Source organism: Lonchura striata, chromosome 5, assembly GCF_046129695.1.
Source record: "Lonchura striata isolate bLonStr1 chromosome 5, bLonStr1.mat, whole genome shotgun sequence".
Lineage (NCBI taxonomy): Eukaryota > Metazoa > Chordata > Aves > Passeriformes > Estrildidae > Lonchura > Lonchura striata.
Window position 1 is genome coordinate 13085293 of NC_134607.1, and position 23414 is coordinate 13108706.

General features: G+C 41.9%; 1 protein-coding gene across 5 annotated transcripts in view; it reads left to right on the forward strand.

Annotated features, from left to right (window-relative positions):
• Positions 1 to 23414, forward strand: part of CACNA1C (calcium voltage-gated channel subunit alpha1 C) — a 414418-nt gene that overhangs the window by 294869 nt on the left and 96135 nt on the right. For all 5 annotated transcript variants that reach the window (XM_021535026.3, XM_021535027.3, XM_021535028.3 and 2 more), the window contains exons 10-15: positions 2907 to 2997; positions 12011 to 12037; positions 14330 to 14490; positions 15295 to 15520; positions 21365 to 21572; positions 22362 to 22482. In XM_021535026.3, the coding sequence (XP_021390701.1) occupies positions 2907 to 2997; positions 12011 to 12037; positions 14330 to 14490; positions 15295 to 15520; positions 21365 to 21572; positions 22362 to 22482 (834 nt within the window). The remainder of the gene's footprint in view (positions 1 to 2906; positions 2998 to 12010; positions 12038 to 14329; positions 14491 to 15294; positions 15521 to 21364; positions 21573 to 22361; positions 22483 to 23414) is intronic.

Genomic DNA, 23414 nt, shown 5'->3' on the forward strand with positions numbered 1-23414 from the left:
CCAGGGTGTGGGCACAGGGTCTGGGTTCTCTGAGAACTGAGTCAGATAAGAAAGCCATCTGGGCTATACTTGGTCTTCTTCCTCTCATATTCAGCTCCAGTTTATGCACAACTCTTCTGCAGCATCTTTATTTTCTGGTTTTGTGAACTAGCACGAATGAACCTCGCAGCACTGCACACCTGATTGTCCCCTGGCAATGCAGGTGGTGTGAGGTGCCAGGTAAAGTGATTGTGCTTCTGAGAGCATATGACATTGGGGAATTCAGCCCTAGTGTCCCCTCTGTCCTGACCTTTATCCTCTAGACCATCATTCCTCTAATACTTCATACAATCCTAATTCTTTTGATTGTCCTTAACATTTTCCATCAGTGCAGCGTAATGAGCTCCTGTGAGGTGGTGCCAGCAAAGTGATCCTTGGGGTCTCTTCAGCCCAAGTACCACTGCATCTGCACCTCTCACTTTATTGAAGTTTGACTTTCTGCAGCAGTAAGGTCAGGGAAGTACGGGGCACACTCTAAGATGTCTCTGGGATATGACCCATAAACTTAAATTCATTAAGTTCACGTTCTCAAGAGCCAGAAATAAAAAAGAACAGAAAGCAAGTGAGAGTTATGGTCTAAAAATCTGTTAGTGATATTTCATGCCTCCATATACCTTTGTTTTGCATTTTGCACTTTTAACTCACATGATGAAGTTTTCAGACAGAAGTGGATATCAGGTGTAAGCTGAGTTCCTTGTTTTTTTTCTTTTGCCTGTCACTGGCTGCATGTTCTCTGTTGATGTCTTGTTCCTGGTACTTGACACTGACCATCTTGTCTGTGAAAGGAAGCCCTCCAGCTGGTTTGCCTGATGAGAAGAAAGGAAAGTTTGCTTGGTTTAGTCACTCCACAGAAAGCCATGGTAACGTTCCACTGTGCTCTATGTCCACATGCATGTGTCTGTGTGTCCGTATATCTCTGTGCAGACTGGTTATAAATCAGATTTGTGTTCTTCTGCATGTCAGTGCCTGGCTTTGTCTGTTGCTTGTGCAGTCCCCTCTTCATGCACTCAGGATAACAAGCTGCTCTGCAAAATGATCTTGTGCTAATGTCTACAGAATGTTTTCTTTTTGCAAACAAGCTCAAATATGTCTTGAAAGTGTTTTACCTCATCTTCCAAACTGACTTGTGAAATATCAGCATTTTAGTTTTATTCCTGCAGGGCTTACTCTGGACAAAAAAAAAAAAATTAATTATGAATGTTGGTTTTTTTCTCATAGCTTACTTGACTGTTTCATGTATATCAGAACATTAATTCAGTTTATTCCTTTATTTGTCTTTCCAAATGGACAAGAGTATTAAAACATCTGTCTTCATAAAGGAGTAGGCACCATTAGAGTACAATATTTCATAGTTCTGTCAAAAGTGCTAGAGAGTCTGAGTCTGACCACATTTCATGTGGTCCTAAGAACACAGTACAAGAATTTTAGATTTCCCAGTAAGTGTGCTGGAGATATGTGAATTGTTGTGATGGGATGAAGGAAAGATAGCTCGTTTTGAGGGACATTTTTACCATAATGCTTTCAAAGAAGTAACCCAGAAAATTTTTGGAAGGGTCTTCTGATGTCTTTTTAGTCCCTGAAAGAAGACCATGGCCCCATGACCATCTGCCCAATTGAAATGCAGAACCTATTTCTTCTACATTGGCTCATTTTGCACCAGTGACCCACAAATAAACATATAATTGAGTTACATATTTCTGTAGGCTGTTAGAAATCTCTCCAACAGCTAACAGCACATACCTAATCTGAGGTATGTATGCAACAGCTAATGCAGGTCATGTTCTGAAGTTCTGCCAGGCTCCTGGGAGATCTGTTTAACTCCTCCATCATTCAGTCTTAAGTACAATTTTTTCTCTTTTTTTATGCATTCCAAAAGGGGTGAAGAGGGAACAGGACACATATTGGACCCTATCCATTTTCCTACCTTTAAAATTATGTGTAAAGTATGATTGGAGCTTATGCAGGAGCTGTGAGCAACTGAGAAAATTAAAATGATGTGGGTTGGAGGGATTTTTTTTGATCTGTAGAAGCAAATAAAATCTTAAAGTTTGGCAACAACTAAAACCAGGTTCTTGAATCTAGATGAGAGAGGTTCCACACCTAATGTTGCTTTCATTTGATGTTTGTTCCATGGTACTTCTGTAAAAACCTAGAAGGTTCTGTCCAGTTCTTAGCTGTGAGATTCAATATAAAGCTGCACCAGAGTCCATACTCATTGCTTCCTTTGTTGGAAATGTCTGAGTGGGGCAGAGAGTCTGAATTTCTCTCTTATACCTCTAGGTCCAGTTTCTAGGTGTAAGGTTGAATCACATTCATGGTTAGTAAATGACAGATGAGCCATCAGTATTCTTCAGTTGGTATTTGCTGCCAGGCTAACAGAAGATGTTTATCTGCATGCATCTCAATCCTGGTACCTTTTATTTGTATTCTAATCATTGCACAAAAAGTGCAAAAATCATTGCACTGGGGAGGGCAGTGAGGTGGATGGGCTGTTGCAAGTAAAGAGGGATTTTTTTTTTTTAATGTTCAGTGGAATCAAACAAAAGCTTCTTGTTGGGTTTGTCAGTTTTTTTACTTTCCAGTGGTTCTCATTCATAACATTTCCAGAAACTGACTCTGAAAGAAGGAGAGCAGCTGCTTCTTCCCTTTTCTTTAGCATTTGAGTAACTTGTATGTTCCTGAAGTCTACCTGCTCAACCTGCTCTGTACAGGGAGGCACTAGACTTTGCTCAGCAAATCGTTTAATCCTCAGGAGCTGCAGCTGAGGGTCTTTTCATGAAGCTAGTTCCTTCAGTCATGCCTTCATTATGAGATGTGCCAGGTTCTAATGGGCATCCCTCTCTTTTTCTTCCCTTTGACTCTTGCAGTGAGCATGCCCACCAGCGAGACCGAGTCCGTGAACACCGACAACGTCCCCGGAGCAGATATGGAAGGCGAGAACTGCGGCGCAAGGCTGGCGTGAGTACCCGCACTCAGATCATGTGTCAGCAGCTGGGGGCGAAAGCCAGGCAAGTGTCTGGCTTTTCAAGATGAAAAAAACCCACAGGGAGTGAAAGGAGAGGCTGAAGAAGATCTATTGATCCAGGTTCTTATCTTAATCGCGATATAAACTCACTCTGGACATTGGTGAAGAACATCTTGTTTTAAATAGATGTAAATAAGGGACAGAGTGCCCAGGATAAACAGATCTGGTTCTGTATAATATCTAAAAGAGAAACTAGTGGATAACAGTGTTCTTAATTTAAATTCCTCATTGGTGATAGACTTTCAAAACCAGTATATGTAAACCAAAGAGTGGAAATTACTGGTCCATTTTAATTTTTCTAAAGATTATTGTACACTTTACACTGTCTTGGAACAGAAATACATTGAGGGTAACTCACATCCTGCAGACCGAATTACACCCTTTAAATGCTGAACAGAGTACTGTAGTGGCAAAGAAATACAACAATTAGGATGGATTAATGCCTCCTTGAAATTACACCATTGTAATAAGTGGAGATGCTCAAGAATGCTCAAGAATATGTGAGGTAGTGGTTAAGAAATGCCATAATATGGCAAAATATAATATTTTTAGCCTCACAGAGAGCAAGTATAGGCAAGAGGAGTCCTTTATTCCCTTTTTCATTATTTAAACAAGAATGGACTTTATGCTGTGGGGCAATACGTTATTCCCTCCAAATTTCCTTGACATGTGACCTAAACATATCAGTGCTATAGCTTGTATCATGCTGGAGTATTTTGAGGCTCTGTCCTATCATGGGAGCTACCTTGAGCCCTTGGATGTTGCTTGAATGGACCAGATGGGATCCATCCTAGGGTGATGAGTGAGCTGGCAGAAAAACTCTCCAAGCCACTCTCCATCATTTATCTTCAGTCCTGGATCACCAGAGAGGTCGCAGATGACTGGAACCTGGACAAAGTGATACCCATCCCTAAAAAGCTGAAAGGAGGATCCGGGAAACTACGGGCCGGGGACAGAGTGGCTGGACAGTGGCCAGGCAGGAAGAGACCTGGGGGTATGACTGAGCCAGCAGTGTGCCCTGGTGGCCAAAAAGGCCAATGGCTCCTGGCCTGGATCAGGAATGGTGTGGCCAGCAGGACCAGGGCAGTGATTCTTCCCCTGTACTTGGCACTGCTGAGGCTGCACCTCGAGTGCTGTGCCCAGTCCTGGGCCCCTCAGTTCGGGAGGGATGTTGAGGTGCTGGAGGGAGTCCAGAGAAGGGCAGCAAGGCTGGTGAGGGGTCTGGAACACAAGTTCCAGACAGGGAGCAGCTGAAGGAGCTGGGGGTGTTCAGCCTGGAGAGGAGGAGGCTCAGGGGACATCTCACTCGACAAATACCTGAAATGAGGGAGTAGCCAGGTGGGGGTCAGGCTCTTCTCCAAGGCAACAGCAACAGGACAGGATGACACAGCCTTAAGCTGTGCCAGGGGAGGTTTAGTCTGGACACTGGGAAGTTTTCCACAAAAAGGGTGACTGGACATTGGAATGGGCTACCCAGGGAGCTGGTGGAGTCACTGTCCCTGAAGGTGTTTCAGTAAAGACTGGATGTGGCACTCAGTGCCACAGTCTGTCTGAGTGACAAGACCATAGGTTGGACTTGATAATCTCAATATAATAATTGATAATCTCAAAATAATTTTTTATGTGATCTACCTTAAAAGATGTGGTGTGTAGAATATATTGTAATTTAAATCTCTGCTTTCCTTTAAGAGTCAGTCAGTAATTTACAAGACCTCAGAAAAATTATTTGTGATCACTTTCTTCCACCTGCCTGTGTTGGGAACCTGCTGAGTCTTTTAGTTTAGATTATGAACCCTTTCCTGCAGGAACCAGGCTAGATGTATTCACAGCACTGGAGCAGCTGTAGCCCTTTCTTTGGCACCCCACCAAGTTGCTTGTTCTCTTGGCACTGTACAGGAAACATCAGCTGGAGCCACTCTGGAGAACCCCTTTATCCTGCAGCTATGGCTCACAGCATGGGTCAGGTTGGAAGGGACCACCCTGGCTCATCTGGTCCAGAGTGGCAGCCAAAGCTGACCCAAGTCTTCACATCTCCAACAAGGCCTTCCCTGTTTGTTAGTATGAGGTGGAGCAGCACATCATCAAGGTTTCCTTGTGGGAACCTCCACAGCCTGTGTCAGAAAGTTATCATTGTTGCTTTCCAGAAACCACCTGGACTGGTTGTGTTTTGCTGTGTTGCTTCTTCAGAATATGTCAGAGTAGTAAAGTCCCTCATACATGTGGACACAGCACCAAAAGGAATGGCAGCAGTTACTCTAAGGTTTCATGTATTTTTAATATTACAGCTTGCATTCATTTAATGTTCTTAATCCCAAAGGATCCTAAAGCACTTTATGAACTGTAAATGCAGGGATTGTTTTCACAGAATTAGAGTTCAGCCACCTTCAGGGTAAAATGTGAAAGGTGTATAAAAACAGCAGGCACAAGTGTTTAAGGGGTTGTATGAGGGATAACTTGTTTTGCGCTGCAACTGCATTGGGAATTTTGGCAACCAGAACATAATTATCTTAGCTGGAATATGGCCAGGAGGGCTGAAGTTAAACCCAACTCTAAACATAATCATGGCTTAGAATGGAGTTTACTTAAAATAGCCCAGCGTGCTCACAGGAGAATGGCAGTACCCTGATTTGGCATTACGAGAAGGGATGGCTAAGTCCAATATATTTTAGGGGAAAGACAGGAAAATTACAGGAAAACAGAGTTTTATTTCTTCTTCTCATGTTTTAAATGTTAAAACAGGGCCCAAAGTTTCAGCAGAGCAGGACATGTAAGATTCAGAGAGATAAACCATTTCCTTGCCGCTTTTCACTTCATCTGGGAATGGGTGATATATAGTAGGCAAATTGAAATCTGTTATTGGGAAGGGTTTGTTTAGTCCTTACCAAGGACAGTTGAGAATCCTCAAGGCCTCCCTCAGATTGCTTTTCATCTTTAAGAGATGGATAGGCTCCTTCCTCCATAAAATGAATGTCTGTATCACTGATTATGAAATTCTGGAGTGAGATGCAAATTTTGCCTATGCTACTTGCTTTTGTAAAATGTTTGTTTCAGTGGATCTGCAAATTCCTTAGTTATGGGCCAATTCAGACCTGCCTCTGATTCTGAGGCTTAGAATCCTTTCTGGTTTCATTATTACTGTATCAAACAATTAGGCAGACAAAGAAACCAGCTGCCATTGTTTAAAGAATTTGTATTAAGAGTATTAAGTACTCTTCTTTTTACTGAGTTCTCATTCAAACCCCCCATAGGTCAATATTCCTTCTGGAATGTATAAAATGTGAGCAAGGATTTCTTTGAATGAATGTGTTCTTTTATTGGAACCTAAGAATCAGAATTTGGCCCAGTGTTCAAGAATGGTGAAAATTCATGTGGGAAGTCAGCTGAGCTTTTAAAAAAAGTTCCTTATCAAGCACTAGATTAGAGTACTAGCATTAATAATATACTAGCATATAGTCATGTCATCCTGATTTGCTCTAGTTGAAGATTAGACCTGGATTTTTGAGCAGACATCTACTCTCTGCTAGCCAAGATTTTGGTTCTATTGTTGAGTTTCACCTATTGCAGATGAGTCTCAGTGTTTTTACCGGCGTTCTAAACTCACCCCAAGGCTGTGAGTCCCCACTGCTTTGCTATGAGCACACTCTTTCCCAGTGGGGAGAGGCTGCTCTGGGCAGGCTGCAACCAGACATGAGTGAAGCAACATGGGGCTTTCAAGTCAAAGGCAATATATTTATTTCTTTATTGACATCAGGCTGCCTAGGGCATTTAATCACCCCAGCATCACCACTACATTTATAGGCTGAGCTTGCTATCAAAATGCACTCGTGATAAAAGGAAAAAGATGCCAAGGAGACTGAAAGAAAATGTTTTTTCATTGAAGGCAACTTAGAATTACTCACTATTCTTTCTGTTCTTTTAAAATCTGTAGAGCTTTGAAAGGCTGGGTCTGTGACTGACAGAAAGATGTGCTTGAGAAGCCAGGCTCAAATGTGCCTTTTGGAAAAGGAGGTCTCTGACAGCCTTTCTCAGCTCCACAGAGACATATGCTATGTGAGATCAGGAGAGTACCTCCCAAACACAAAATATTGCCTACTGATGAACTGTCTCAAAGAAGCTTTTATTTCTCTAGTATCCATTCTATAGAAACTGCCTCTATCAACTGTCCTGTCTGGAGTAATGCCAGCCTTCAAACCAGCAGGAATCTAAGAATTTTAGAACTAATCTAAGAATTTTATAATGATAACAAAACAGAAACCAACCAATTTAATTCATAATGATTTCTGGTGTAATTCTGCTGGCAATGGGAGTGCCGTGGCACAGCATGGTTCATTTCCTAAGGAAGTGCACTTTATCAGGCATCTGTATTTGAAAATGGTGTTTCAGGCTTCCACACGACATTGAAAAGCATCCCACAACTTCCACAGTATATTATTCTTGTCATTAGCCTTGTACTGGGCTGACATCTGCCCTGCAGTAGGAGCACAGCAGCTTTTATCCTCAAGGACAGCATTTGGAAGAGGAACTTATCTTATTTTGATGTGTCACAGCTCTCATAACCTGTTGTCTCAGGGTACAAAGAAACATGTTTCCTCTGCAGCAGGTACCAGTGGGACAAACCCAGACCCAGGAGCAGTGGGGAGTTTACAGGATATTCTTACACCCAGAGCTTCCCAATAGCAAGTAATTTCCCTGAGCCTCTGGGGTTACTGCTGTGCAGGACTCAGATTCCTGAGGACAGGCTCATGATCAGGAGTAATCTGTTCTATGCAGGGTGTCAGCATATATAATCTTCCAATACAAGCAGAACGTTAATTTTCTAATACAACCATACAGATCTGGAGTGCCACAATAGAGCTTGCTTTTATACATATGCATTAGCTTAAAAAAAGACCTTTGTGGAAGCTAATGCTCCATAGAGCCTCAATAGAAAAGTGAAGCACTTGAGCTCAAAGGGAAAGAGAGCTTAAAATTATCTGCTTTCATTGAAACAATAACCCACTTGGCATTTTCGCCTTAGCCAGGATTTCCATACGTACAGGGGACAGTTCAGTTTCTTTTCCACCAAAGACAGTTCAAACAATAAAACAGGATAAGCAAAAATGAACAACCTACACTGGCTTTCCAACTGAAAACTGTGTCCCCCAAAAGTTTTATGAGCAATGGAAGGTTTCCCTGGCAGCTGAACAGTCAGTGATTTTTTGGTGGTTTTTTCATGGAAATTAATTCCTGTGCAGTTCTTGCAACAATCAGTGTAGGAAACAGTGGTAAAGGTAAAAGTTTTCTTGCAGGTTTGCTGTAGCTGTCACTGGTTTTCACCTTATGAGGAGATGGACTCTGTGATGTGATGGAACCAAAGTTCCCATCACATCAGGAGCCATGGGAAGAAAAGCCTGAAACCACTGCTGACTTCAGCAGGAAAACTCACAGGATCAGCCTTATGTGTCAGTGTCAGATACTGCTCTCCAACTTATTATGAGCAAGGTCCTTTTAGTATTCGCAGTCAGCTCTAGGTGTGTGTCTAAAGGACAGTAACACACCCTCATGGAAGAAAAATTTTCTTCCTGGTTCAGATTCTGTGACATGCCTTTCCTGTGACTTGCCACAGGGAAAGCAGGATTATTTAATGAATGCTGAAATGCTGGCCTTTTTTCCCAGCCTCTAAGAAAGCCTGTTGAATAGCAAACCAACTCACGTTTGACAGATCCAATTTTTTTAAGGCTATTCTGTAGATTCTTATTGCACTATCCTTACCAGTTACTGCACAAATGCACCACTTTGCACCAAAGCAGAATCCATGTCACACCAGGACTGCCTTCTCACAGTAATAAAATATGTAAGATATGGCCAGAGAAGCTCTTTGGATGTTCTCCAAAGTTCCTCTGATGCAGAGGAAACCTAGAAGCTTAGTAAAGTCCGTTTCTGTGTTGCTGCTTTTCTGACAGCTTTTCCTGGTATCCAAAGGCTTTTAGTAGTCCTTATGAAGATATGGCTTCCTCTAAGTTGGGATCATACAATACAAAAGTAGTTGTGACCAGAGAGGCAGATAATGGTCATGTTTGATATTGTCCACACCCAGAAAACAACTGTAATGTGGCCTTTGTGTCATGCTTAGTGACCTACACGATTTTTCCAGAACTGGAATGTTGTGTGAATGCTGGAATTGTCTGTTGTGTGTACAATTCCACAGAGCCCTCAATCCCTCTTACACAAAACTGTCACATCCTTCACAAACACCTTGTCTGGTGTCTACCATGAACAGGAAAATGAAGACTTTAACTCTCGGAATGTGGGATATCTCATTACATTTGAGTTATGCTGATTATCCAGAGTTTATGTGGATAAAAACCTGTAGATTTCACCATCTTATCTGTGTGTTGTACATAACAATGTAAGGTTAGAGGAGTTCTAGAGAATTTCAAAGACAGCTAGTCAAACAGAGATCTGATTTTTGTGTTTGTTTTTCTAAAAGACAAGCTGAGTTACATGGTTCCTGTGATAAAAGCACTCAGTAGTGATCTGAAGTGGTTTCCATTAGGCTCCTTTACCATAATTTTAAACAAGAGCATCTCAAGCCATTCCAGAGTTGGACAAAATTGGAGTCACCCTCTTTCTCCCAACAACATAAAACTCCCAGGACACCAGAGATGCAAGAGATCCACATTTAAACTCAGCAGATAATCTGGTCCACTCTGAACCCATTCAGTGCCAGCTTGGAGTGTTACAGACACTGTGGTAAGGCCCTATTTCCAAACTATTTGACAGCCCCTAGTGATGCTATAAAATCATTTTTTGATGTGACACTGGTAACCCAAGTTCGGAAAAAAATTTAATCCAAAGAGTCATTTGAAAAACATGTTTCAGATTCATGCATAATGTTTTCAGAAACATTTATTATACAGTTAATTTCCAAAATTCCATTTTGCTCTCTGATTCTACCTCTAAATATAAATCTAATCCTCCTTCCTTGTCCTCTTCCATATATATAGCACACCCACATGTGATAAAGCCTTCTGCCACAGCAGTAAGGCAAGGTGGAGGGAGGGGGATGAAGGCTCTAGGTAACCTGTGGGAGCACTGAATGCACTTGGCTGCTGTTCATAATGCTCCAAAGATATAATTATCACATGCATGATGAGTACTACACCTGCTGCATCTCTTTTGCTTAAATAAATAAAATATTCCAGTGCTGCCTCACTGAGAAACCATTAACCAGAGAGGCCACCAGAGGATTTCAGACTCCCTGTCCATCCCCTTCCATCTCTCTCTCTTGCTCTCACTCTCTCTCCCCCTCTGTCCCTGCCAAACTATTCCTATCAAAATCCTTACCACCTCCTTTCCCGTGCTCAGCTTTCTGCTTCGTTGTGATTTTTACATCTTTGCACTTCCCTTCTTTGAGCCCTCTTTCCTGTTGCCTGTAAATCTGCTCCATTGCAGTTTGTAGGTAGTGATCCTCAAGCCAGAATTCTCAGTGAGAAGTAGGAATAGCTTTAACATTAAGGATGTGTTTCGTAGGTGCTTCACTTGGCATCCTTGTTAGAGCTCCCTGCAGCATAATTTAGTATTCTGGTCTGTCAGCACATTATTTCTTCTTTCTCAAGAGTCTTGCACGTGTCTGTAACCTCACTGCTGCCCAGTGTGTGCCCTAGACAAGCTGCCTGTGACACAGCAGGAATGATGTATTTGGGTATTTGGTGCAAAGGCCTTTTTCTTTTTTTAGCTCAGCCCATCTGCTGGTGAAAAGTTCCCCTGACTAAAACCTCTTCCAGATAAGGAACCTGACCTATCACTGATTACTTGTCAGTAACTGATGTCCTCAAGCAGGGACAGGACCATTGTGAAGGCTGCTACAGTAAGAAGTGTTAGATGCTCAGAGAATTACATTCTCCCATCTCTACTAACAGTGAATCCAATTTTAGGGCAGTGCAGTAAGACCTCTGCTGACTGCTGTCAACAATGACCAACTTTCCTGTCATAGAGGGAACCTTAAGGAATGTTTCAACCCAGCAGAAATACTTTTTTCCACAGTCATTCCCCAGAGTTTCACTTCTGCTGCTATTGGTGGTAGATTTTGCAGCTCCACAAGTCACCTCTGACTCACAGCATTGTATCCACATACATTTATTTCTCTCTGTGCACCATTATGGATTCACCAAAAGACAGCCAAAGTGCTCAAAGGCCTTACAGGACATGTGTCAAGCACACCAAGGTAGTGGTTTAAAAACTGGGGCTTATTTCTAGCTTTGCCTGTGACTTCTCATAAAAAATTAGTGAGATTATGTAGGTGAATAAATCCAAATGCATGGAATTAGATATTTAAACACATATATAGTGGGAATATGGCCAAATTTTTGGGAATGCTTAATTCTCAAAATTTCATTGATAGCAGCAGAATCTATTATTGTACAGACTCATTTGAATGCAAACTGATTTACATAAATAACCAAGACCAAATAAGTGTGTGTAACTAAGTTTGAAAATATTTGCCTTGCACTGTTTTACCTTCAATTACAGAAAAAAATTATTTTCACAATTGTTTCATAATATGTGTATACATAGTGAAGTGATAAGTGATGTATGAAAGCAACAAGACTGTCTGTATAAAGTCATACATTTTTTACTATAAGAAAAAAAATAGTGACAAAAAAAAATCATACTTGAGAAATAAATTTGGTAGCATTTGTAGAGTTCACTGATATCTATAAATGGTAAAATGCCACCATGGCATGACTTCTACTTCATGAGTCACACCAAAGCACAAGATTTGGTTATTGGGGAATTCTAGCTATACCCAGTGCCTACATTGACTTACAACAGATGCAAGGGAAAAACAGCATGGATTAAAAAATGCATTGAGCTTAATTTTGTTTCTTTCTATTTCTATTTTCACAAAAGCCTGGGAGGTGTGGGACAGCTTCAGAGACTCTAATGGCAATTCTTTTCTTTCAGGCATCGGATCTCAAAATCAAAATTTAGGTAAGTAAAACTGACTTTTCCTTCTTTCTACCATTTTTGCTCTTTTCTGAAGTTGTTTACACCAGCATTGCTGGGATGCAGTGGTGATTCTAGGAGATCCTGCTAAATATGTCAGATTTTACTCATAATTTTTTTCTTAGTTTCACACTGAAATAAGGCACAGGGACTACTGACTACTGAAGTACCTATCTGTGCTAACTTTGTATCTCAAACCATAAAATACAAACTCAGAAATAAAAATCCAGTTCAACCACATAATTATACTATATCTGTCAACTTCAGCCCTGCCTGCTCAAGGCTGTCTTTGTTGAACTTCTCAGCTTTGCTTGATTGTAAAGATTTCAGCTGATGAAGCTGGCATCTTACTTGTGAAATTCTCCCATTCAGCCTGGGACATGGGGAGCTTCTCTGGTGGTGTTTGGTTTTCTGTTGTCTTAGAGCTTTTGGAAAAATTAAGCAGTCCTAACATGGCTATTTCTGGGGTTTCACTGGAGAGGCTGACTGAACTCATGGAACTTGGTTGTTAAGGTCCATTTCCACTGCTTTGGTAGGATCTCAGCTGCCTCCATAACCCTGAATTCAAAGTCAGGTTTATAAAATACTAAATCAATTTTCAGAATAAATGGAGCAAGTGTGTTGTCGCTGCAGGCCCCCAGCTGGGGAATAATTAGCATTGACTCCATGATTGCAGAAGGCTGATCAATTGCTTTATTATATCATCTTATACTATATTACACTACACTTATTAAGAAACTCAGTAACCCTTACAGGCAGTCTGATCCAGTATTGATCTAATTGGTCAATCAACCCAAATACCATCCATTGTCCAATTAAGAAATCACCCTTTGGTAAACAAATCTCCATGACACATTCCACATGTGCATAACAGCAGGTGCAACAAGTGGAGATAAGAATTGTTTCTCATTCTTTTCTCTGATTTTCCCACAGCCTATCCTGGGAAAATGCCTGGGAAAGTCTGTGCCTGCTCTCTGTGCCCAGAGAGCTGCTGCCACAGTGTGTAACTGAGTCCTTCTGCTTACCTAAGGAGCAATGAGTAATGTCAATTTGGGAAGCACATATGTGACATCCTCATGTAAAGAATGTGGGTGTAAGCACAGAAAACACCATACATTGTCATGTGCACGCACATTTGTGCAAAATATGCACAAAAGCGTGTGAGATTGCACATAGTTTAATGGCAACATTAATGTCTAAGTGTGGTGCCCACTTTGGAAGTTGGGAAGATTATTTCTTGTCCCAAATCCACTGCAAAACACAAAATGTATCTGTTTGTGATAGATTAGGTGCCTTTGTAAATTGCATAGGTAAAACACCCTAGATTTGACCGCCTGTTAAAATGTTGTTGCAAGATCCTTGTTCACATTGTGTTTACATGGTCTGGCTTTAGTTCCTGTAGATGAGAACCCTGATCTCAAGCATGGCTATAGTTTGCCACTGAAAATTATACAAAGGGCAAGAGCAGACAAGTTCTTTCTCCTGTAACATCGTGTATGTGTGTGTCACTTCAGACACACACACATATGTATGTAGTATCTATATAAAACTATTAGATTTATTATACAGTGGCAAGTGTTGCCTAGAAACTGGTTGCTATGCAAGTTAAATTCTGAAGAGTAGGAGGTGTGTAATTAGCTTTAAATATCATCTATGGTTAGTAATTACCCTGAGAAATCAGTGACACAAGGGGATGTGTTCATGGAAGGCAAACTTTAAAAATTGTCTTGATTAGCAAATGGTACCCTTAGTTCCAGGCATGAAGGTGAGATGCTGAAGTCCCCTCAGTTTTGGGATTTTTTTCAGAACTAGCCCTTGTACTGGGCTTACTCCTGAATGTTGCTGAATGCTGGAAACATTCTTTGGATTTTGTTTGACCTCACCTCTCCAAAGACTTAATCCTTCAGCTCCATGTGATAGAGAATCTATTGACTGTCCTGAGGCTGGGAAAGGTGTTGTTGCAGGTCACAGGAATCAAGTACAAGGAAAATATTTATTTTTGTGCCAACTGAGCTAAAAAATCCCTTGAGGTTTCTGCAGTGGATGTCTTACTCAGATTAAGGTGTTTCTTGAAGCTCTTGAAAATTGGTTTAGAACAAACTTTATTCCTATAGATATAGGAAGGATGTTCTCAAGTGTCGACTCAGATGAGAGAGTGTTTCTCAGGGTGAACTTGAGTTACTCCCTACCATTCTTGAACAATAAATCAAGACAGAGAGCTGCATTAGCCTAAAGATCCTTTTCTGAAAAGAACTTTCCCTTCTTCAATTTTTCAAGTCGCTACTGGCGCCGATGGAATCGATTCTGCAGAAGGAAGTGCCGTGCTGCTGTCAAGTCCAATGTTTTCTATTGGCTGGTGATCTTCCTCGTGTTTCTCAACACTCTCACCATTGCCTCTGAGCACTACAACCAGCCAGACTGGCTCACGGAGGTCCAAGGTGAGGAGGAGCTGCTGGTTCTGTTCATTATGGGGGCTGTCAAAAAGGGAGCTGAGAGGAGAGCTGATGCATTAAACCATGCAATGTAAAAGGAGCATGCACAGCTCCCAGCACTCCTGTGTCTGTGGAGGGTCCTAAAGAATACAGTAAACTTATCTGCCTGTGGTGGGGGAAGCTATAGAAAAGATGTAAAAACCTCCTTTCCAGCCAAAGCAGTGTTCCATTGGGTGTAAGTGAAATCAGAAGATTATGCTAATTTTAAATAAATACTTGCAGCAACTGGATTCCCAATTTATGGCTAGCTACTGGGAACCCCACATTGTCCAAGGTTTCCCCTGAAATGGCATTTATAATAAATTCTAATTATCAGGGAGGTGATGAAGAGTGATTTGTTACGTTCTTCTGTCTGCAGAACAACTGAATTCTCTCTGGAGGTGAGAGCAGCTGAAAAGGCTTAATTAAGCAACAGTAGGTAGCACAGCAGCTCTTCTATTCCCACTCTCCTCTGCAGATGACGGGTGTGAAGGCAGGTTGTGCATGGGAAGGCGTGTCCCTGCCATTGGAGGTTGTGTAATACATTGCAGCTGTATGTGCAGTACATGAGAACTGCTGTAACTCTCTTGCTAAAACATTTCTGTGAATGAGATGCCCACGCTTTTCAAGTTAATTCTTTGACCCAAGCTATGCGAAGTTAACTTTTCAGACTGATCCTTAAAATGTTTTCTTAGAAGCAACGGCCAATGATTAGTTGTGATGATCTTTTCACTAAGTTTCCTTAATCTGTTTCTTTTTGCTTTTCATGAGACACTGCCAATAAGGTGCTGCTAGCTCTTTTCACGGCAGAGATGCTGCTGAAGATGTACAGCCTTGGTCTCCAGGCCTACTTTGTGTCCCTGTTCAACCGCTTTGACTGTTTCATTGTGTGTGGAGGCATCTTGGAAACCATCCTGGTGGAGACGAAGATCATGTCACCGCTGGGCATTTCGGTTTTGAGATGTGTGAGACTCCTAAGAATATTTAAAATCACAAGGTACTTTATTGCTTCTCTGGGGCTGGAGGAGGGCTGCTGCTCAGTGCACAATATATATGAGTACAAGTAATTCAAATCCCCGTTTACTTTCACTTTTTCTACTACTAATTAGGTAGTGAGAGTGCTACAATGCTAGATTACCAGTCCTCATCTTCTGAAGTCTGTAACAGGATGGGGAGGGCTGTACAGGCTGGACATCCATCCCCAGTGTGAGGGGTGAGGAGTCTGGCACAAGCAGCTGGAGACACCCAATACCACGTAAAGTGTTAAACTGAAATCTGGAATCATGTGAACTGACCTCGGGCTCTTACAGTTCTCTGCAAAAGAGAAAGAAAACCAAACCAGCCAATAGCTTTGTGACCTCCTCTGACGCTTTTTGATGACAGAGAGGAGCCTGAAAGGCTTTGAGCCAAACCAGCATTTGACTGAGGAGCCCATGCCAGCTCCAGTAGGCTCAACAGTGACCTGAGTGGGAGATTGTGTCAATACCAGCAGCTACAGGCAAAGGATGTTGCCAGCTATTCCCCTTCCAAGGAGTCTATCACGAAGCAGCAACTTTATGAAGAAACCAGACTTTTCCCATCTTCCAGTATCTCCTCATTTCTGTTTCCATTCTTTCCCCTCTCCCTCTACATAAAGGCACAGTAATATCTATTAAACAGTCACTGCTTGCTGAGCCAGATACCTCCAAAACACCAGCTTGGTTTGGAAGGGCTTTTTCCGCTTGAGGGGAGTTTGTAGGAGAGATCAGCTCCAAACTTACCCAGAGCTGTTGCAACAAATCATCCAAGCACTTGCCCCAGGCAGCACAAAGTTTGCCTTTTCCCATGTGGGCACCAGCCAGCACCTCACAAAAAGCTTGACTGAGGTTGTGAAAGAGTTCTTTTTCTGCCTGCTCAGCCATGAAAATGTCCCTACAATTCCTGTAACACCCCCCCCCCCCTCCCTCCCCAAGAGGAAATTTCTGACAAATTTAGAGATAGAAAACACAGGACATGAAAAAAACAAGTCCAAAGCTGAGAGGCAGAAAAAACAACAGACTTGGAACTGTGCATCATGCAAGATTTGCCCTTAAATCTTCTGAGGCTCAGATCTCTGGCAGGATGGATGGATCTCAGGGTCAGATGGTAGAGACAGAAAACTGGTTCGCAGTCTCAGAGAGAGAGGCCAAAACAAACCTACAGCTCTTTCAAAAGTGGGGGAAAAGTGGTCTCTTTGCATGTGTGATCATAGAAGAGGGGAAAACCCTCCTGAGGGGAAGGTTCCCTCCCAGAAAGGGGAAATAAGAGTTTCCAGCAAGAAAGGCATCTTTGCTCTTTCAGAAATAGTGGGGATCTCTGGTGTGGGGATTGTTTTTCCTGGATCTGTCCATGACCAAGTCCTAGGCCTGGTTCCTGAAGAAAGCAGTAGCTGTTTCAGGCACTGGGTAATCAGATACACCCAGGGCAACATACCAACAGCTATAAAAGCATGAGCTTCAACATAGCATCCTGGAGAGGTCATTGTTTTTTCAAGACATGTCTCCACTCCTACATGAAATATATAAGCTAGCTAAGAGAATTCTCTAACAGAAAGGCAAACACTGAGAGAATATCATTAATGCTTTAGAAAACCTGAGCTGGTGGAGTACTCACATATTCCTAAAGCTTCTGGCAGAAATGTGATGATGGAACCAATCAGCAGTAGGAGTGGTTACATTTGCCTTCACTCTGCAACACAATTAAAATACAATTTTTCCTGGAAAAAGTATTACCTGGAATATGTCTCCTGCAATTGGTGCATGGGTCTGTGTGTAAAGCTCAGAGCTAAGGAAGAACTCATGATGCATAATGTATTAATCAGATTTTTCTCTCTTTCTTTCTTTCCTATTCCTAAAATATTGACAAGTAGGCTGCAGTAGTTTCAAATTTATATGTTTTGTAATTATTCATAATTTTCTTCGTAATTCTTCACTCTGTGGGTGAAGTTCACCCTCATGTGGAAGACCCTAACACAAGCCTCCTAAGCAATATTTTAGGCTCACTCATGCCTTACTGCAGGACAGAATACTTTGGCATTAAAGACAAACTTTTACTTTCTCCAGTAAATTACACATTTTTCTATTGCTCACTCAGCTCTGAATACAATGAGGATTTATTAATGACATTATCAACACTGGTGGAATACCCCATCTGAGTACAATGATAATTCAGAAAGATACAACATTGGAAAGCTAGGAGGGGCAGGAGGAATTATAGAGTCATGTTTTATATCAAGCATACATTCATGAGCATATGGGGACATACAGTGGAAGTGAGAAAAGTGATAATCTAGGATATCAAAAGGGTACAAAGCAGGACAATCACTCTGGTAAGACTATATCAGAAGGTAGACCATTCTTTATATATTTGCATCGATTTTCCATTGTAAATACCATGCACAAACAAATTCTGGGTCATCAAGATGATACAATTCTACAAGAAACACAAATATAGCTCCATAATAGAATAGGAACAAATAAAGATACCATCAGATGAACAGCATATCATTTTAGAAACATTTTTTAGACTTTCAAGACCAAACATTTCTTCCAAAATTATAAATACATTAGACAAGCAGACAATGTAATCTGTTTTATTCTCCCTAATTTTTAAAGTGCTGTGCAGAACATCTCACTTTGTTATGAGGAGACAGGTTATTTTTTCATTATAAATAATCTTTTACTGCTTTATTTGTATTATAGTCCTTTGTATTTAAAAAATAAATCATATAATTTGTGACAGCATACAGAAATTTGATGTTTTATATCTAGTCCTGCCACTAGGTTAGTCACTGTTATTTGTAGGGAGGAGAGATGGGGTGCCCCATTTGTTGTACATTCTGTCAAAAATCACTGTCAAAGTGGTTTTATATTGGATGAGCAGGGTGGGAAGCTTTCCAATAATGAGTCTGCCAGCTGTTGCTGCTGCTTTAAGCCCTGCATCTGTGATTGCCAGAGATGTGATCATAAAGCTATAGGGGAAGGCAATGGAGAGAGAGGGGAGGGGAGTAGAACAGGGTAAGCTCTAATCCAGTTCTGCAATGGGTTGTGGTGTGAGGTGTTGAACAAACCACTTGACTTCTGTGCATAATTCCTGCTTTGAAACAGGGATCACAGTCACGTCCTGCTCACCTGGGGCTGTGCAGATCTTCCTTCACTGGCACTCTCAAGGGCCTGGGATCTGCAGTGGGGGCTGTTCAGAAGCACACCCATTTCCCCATAAATCTGAGGCAGCAGCACTGTTTTCTCTCATACTTCCCACTAAAAGCTGCCTGGTCCAAACCCTCCTATTCCATCCAGCATCCAGTGCTGACTTTTCCTTTGTAGTAAGGTGATAACCAGAGAGGATGAAGTAGTGAGAACCTTCTTCTTCAGCCATTGCTGACATGAAACCCTTGTGTTTCACTGAGTAGTCCAGATCTCACTCTTTGAGGGAGGTCATGTTAGTTCTGCAACCACCAGATGGGACAGATGGTAACCTCAGGTCAGGCTTCTAGGACCCTGAGATAAAACTATTGTTATTTTCACATCCTAATCAGTCAAACATTTCTTATCCTCTCCTTTTTTCTTTTTCTCCTTTTTTTTTTTTTCCCTGATTGGTTTATTTACTTTTTTTGTGGTGCTATATTTCTAGTTAGCAGTAGTACACAGATAAAACAGCACTGATCTTGCCACCAGGCCATCTCAGTTAATTGCTTGAAGCTTGATACTTATATAAGAATCTGAATGCCAGGTATTGAGCTATTTGTAAGAAATGCAGAGCTGATAGAAGTCTACACAGTTGTGAGCTGATATAGCAAGGCCTTTAAGCTTAAACTGAGTCACTGGGACTGTTCACATGTGTAACAGCTCCACTGCTTCTTAAGGGCACTGCTAGGAAGACCTAGAAAATGTGTCCTGGCTGACATTGGAGGACTTGGAGATATTCTGGAGCCCATCAACCTCTGCTTTAAGGACCCTGAATTCATTTGACTTTCATGAGAATGAATTTTTCCCTTCTCCTGTGTCACTTTCCCTTCTTTCCAAAGTGTGAATGTATGTGAGCTGTGAGCATAACTGCAAACACAGGGAGCTGTTACATTGCACATTTCGTGTGGATATTTGGTGGCACTGAGCCCACAGCTTCCATGCCCTTACCTTTGTTCTGTAGTTTTTCATTGCTCATCTCTTTAATTGCAGTTAAACTTTAAAGCATCCTAGTTTTCTCTGAAGTGCTGAAGCTGGGTTGGAGGGAAAACATCACAGCTCTCTTTGAAGCTGAGTCCTTGGAGATGAACCTGCTGCTGAACTTGAGAGGACATGGTGATGTCCCTCTGCAGATCACATTGCTAATCTTCCTGAAGTGGCTGGGCTGCTCAGGCAGCCCTGCCTTCCACAGGACAAAAAAAGTATTCTTTTTAGATCAACATTTAAAAAATATGAATTTAACTAGGATTTTAAGAAACCTTGTCTGTAACGAGGATGTATACTACCTTCAGAAAAAAATGATGAGTTGAAGGATAAGGTTTCCACAGAAGAGCCAGAGCACCAGTCTGCCATCCTTTTTACCTGGAACTTTTGTCTTCAGGGAAAGTATGGTTAGCAATGCAGAATCCTCTGAGAAAAGAAATGTTCAAAGTTGTGGGCCTTGAGAGAAGGGATTAGAGGGCCTTGGCAGAGTCTCAAAGCATGGTGGCACAGGCAAACACTGCTGGCTTGCTGACCTGTGAAAGCTGTTGAGGCTTTGCCGATAATGTGCATCAAAATGAGGCAATTGGAGGATGAGAGCTAATCTTTAGCCCAGTCTGAAAACTCTGCCAGCCTCAAAGCACAAAAGAGAATAGCTCATGACCAGCTAACCAGTAGATTAGACGTGATTGAGCACATGCAAGACCAAAGTGGAAGTTGCTTCATGGGTGATGTGGTGAATTCTTTAGAATTTTTTTCTAAAGCCTCTTCCCAGCTTGTGAATATTCTGCAGGCTGGCAAAGAGTGCAAACTTACATGCTGCAGCAAACATGCTGCTGGCATCTCTCTGAACCCTAAACTGGAACCACAAGGGCAAAAAGATCCTCTCCCTGCATCATACATGAGTCTGAACTGGGCACACGCCTGAATACGCTGGGAGAAAATGTCTTAACCATCCTGTCTCTTGACTGAAGCAATTTGAAAATGTTCTGCAGCCTCTTGGAGATGTAGAGTAGGTTTGAAAACAAAATAAACAAGTAATACTGTAGTTTTCCAAATAAATATAGATCTGGGGTTTTCTTTAGTGTCCTTGTAAAAGGAGCATTGATACCTGTTTCATTCCTCCCAGTCCCAGAGAGCTCAGCAACCTCTCTGTGAGTGAGCCCAAGCACACACTCACACACTCCAAATTTTGGGTAAGTTTGTATTTGCATCCAAACAGTTTTCCCATCTGTTCTTGCTAGTTATTACAGGCCATTCTCTGGAGTGAGGTATTCTGGCTGCCACAACATCTGTGAGTGTTGTAATGAGGTTGGTTAGAATGTAACTCACTGAAGCAGCAAGAACTAATCACTGTATATTGATATAAGATGTGCAGAGCCTTAGATGGAGAGTGGTGTAATAATCTTATGTGTGTGTGTGTGTGGAGGGAGTGGGGGGTGGGGGGAATTGTGTATGTACACGTGTGGTAGTAAAATTACTCATTAGCTGCAGTAGGTCTCGTTATCTTAGGGAGGCACATCAATGATTCACTGCTTAACAGGGTGTTTGGAAATGCCTGCTTTACACAGAAGGCAGCCTGAACCAATATCCTGTGCACTCCATAAGCACCTGTCTCGAACCAAAAGAATTTTAACTGCTTCTGTTTTCTCTCCCAGATATTGGAACTCCCTGAGTAATCTTGTGGCTTCACTTCTGAATTCAGTCCGCTCCATTGCTTCCCTGTTGCTGCTTCTCTTCCTCTTCATCATCATCTTCTCACTCCTGGGGATGCAGCTCTTTGGGGGCAAGTTTAACTTTGATGAGATGCAGACCAGGAGGAGTACATTTGACAACTTCCCTCAGTCCCTCCTGACTGTGTTCCAGGTAAGGGCACGAGTGGTCCCCGGGGGCCAACACATTGTGTTTTCATGGGGCAAGATAGGTCCTGCAGCCTGACAGGCCCTAGGATGGGGCTGGACCCTAAAGCTCCAGGCTCCTAAGAGCTGCCAGCATGGAGTGTTCCCTCCCAAAGCAGGAACAAAGATAAAACCCCTGTGTGTTGCAAGGCCATGGAGCAGAGCAGGACAAGAGAACAGCCATCACCATGTTCCTGGGCAGTGCTTGCTGCCAGAGCCCAGCCCTGCTGCTGTCTCCCTGCTCTGGGGAACAAATACCTGCTCACAGAAGTAATCCCATGGGCCTTTAAGCCCTCTGAAGCTTTGGGAGTGACCCACCAAGAGCCTCAGCATCATAATTTCACTGACATGTGAGGAGAAGGGCAATGGCCTGGAGGGCTGTGCTGAGGGCAGTGCTAAAGGGTGTGGAGCCTGTCTGAAACAACAGGAACATGGGAGGGAAATGCTTGGAGCAACGGGGACACTTGAACAGATTTGTCTAGGAGAGCCATTGCCTTTAGCAATCATCTTCAAGAATACACTATTTGGGGATTTTTCACACTTTGAGCACAGGCCTTCTTTGCATTTTCTTTGTTCTGTGGGTTTTTTTTTGTTTTTTGTTTTTTTTTAATGTTCTAGATGGACAGAGTCTCCATCAGCTCCATCCTGGGGGTGGGGGTGTTCTCTAGGACAGTGGGTATCTTTGTGTTAATGGGGTTTTTAAATTCTCTGTGTGGTCTAACACTGTATCCCTTATTGGTGGGAATGTGTCATTTAGATCCTGACTGGGGAGGACTGGAATTCGGTGATGTATGATGGGATCATGGCTTATGGCGGCCCCTCTTTTCCAGGAATGTTGGTCTGTATTTACTTCATCATCCTCTTCATCTGTGGAAACTGTATCCTTTGATGCTACTCTTTTCTGCAAGAGGGGATGAATTAAAACCACTATTTGCTTTGATATGTCAGAAAATAGTGAATTTCACACCTCACGTTTTTGCCTTTTCCCTACGTCTGAATTTTAGCGTTACACTGCCAAAAGTTTAAAAAGTTAATTTTGTTTTAGCTGGTGCTAAGGCATATAAACAGTTGTAAGAGCCAGCTATGTGCTAGTTCCACAGGCTAGCTTTTATTTAGTATCTTTACATGTTTAGTGTTTTTATTTTTCATTCCCCTTAATTCTCTCATATGTTTTTCTTTCCTGCCTTCTCCACAAGCTAATCTCTGGGCGTTCCTACTGTACTTACTGCATTTTTTTTTTTACTTTAATGACTTCTTTTAGTAATATATTCCATGTGCTTCCATCCAAGTCTTACGTGGAATAGAAATATGTATAATCTGCAATATGCTATATGTAAATGCTATAGTAGGAGTAACATATGTTTGACATAATTGATTTATGTGAGATCATGTATTAATTCATGTATAAACTAACAGGACCTGTGTTCCATTTCAGTCCCTGCAATCTGTGTGTTCTTCAAACAGAAAATTTTGTGCTCTGTTATCTTCCAGCCTGTGCTGGAGTAACTTCAGTTGAGTAACTTCAGTTCTGTCTGGCTTTAAGGTGAAATGAGGGCACTGTACTCACCCCAGGAGGCACAAAGCACATTGCAGGATTGTGCTGTGAGTGTCTCTTCACAGGAATTTGCATGTAACATAGAGCTGCCATTCTGTTCCCTATCGCAGTTTGCTCCAAATTTGTCCCTGTTTAGTTTCTGCTTCCCTAATAAATGGCCCTCCTGTGTCAGAGGTGACATTTCCTTTTATACTGATGCTTCTATAAAGCCACCTTATAGACTCAGCCCAGCTCTTCTGGCCTGTGCCCATAATT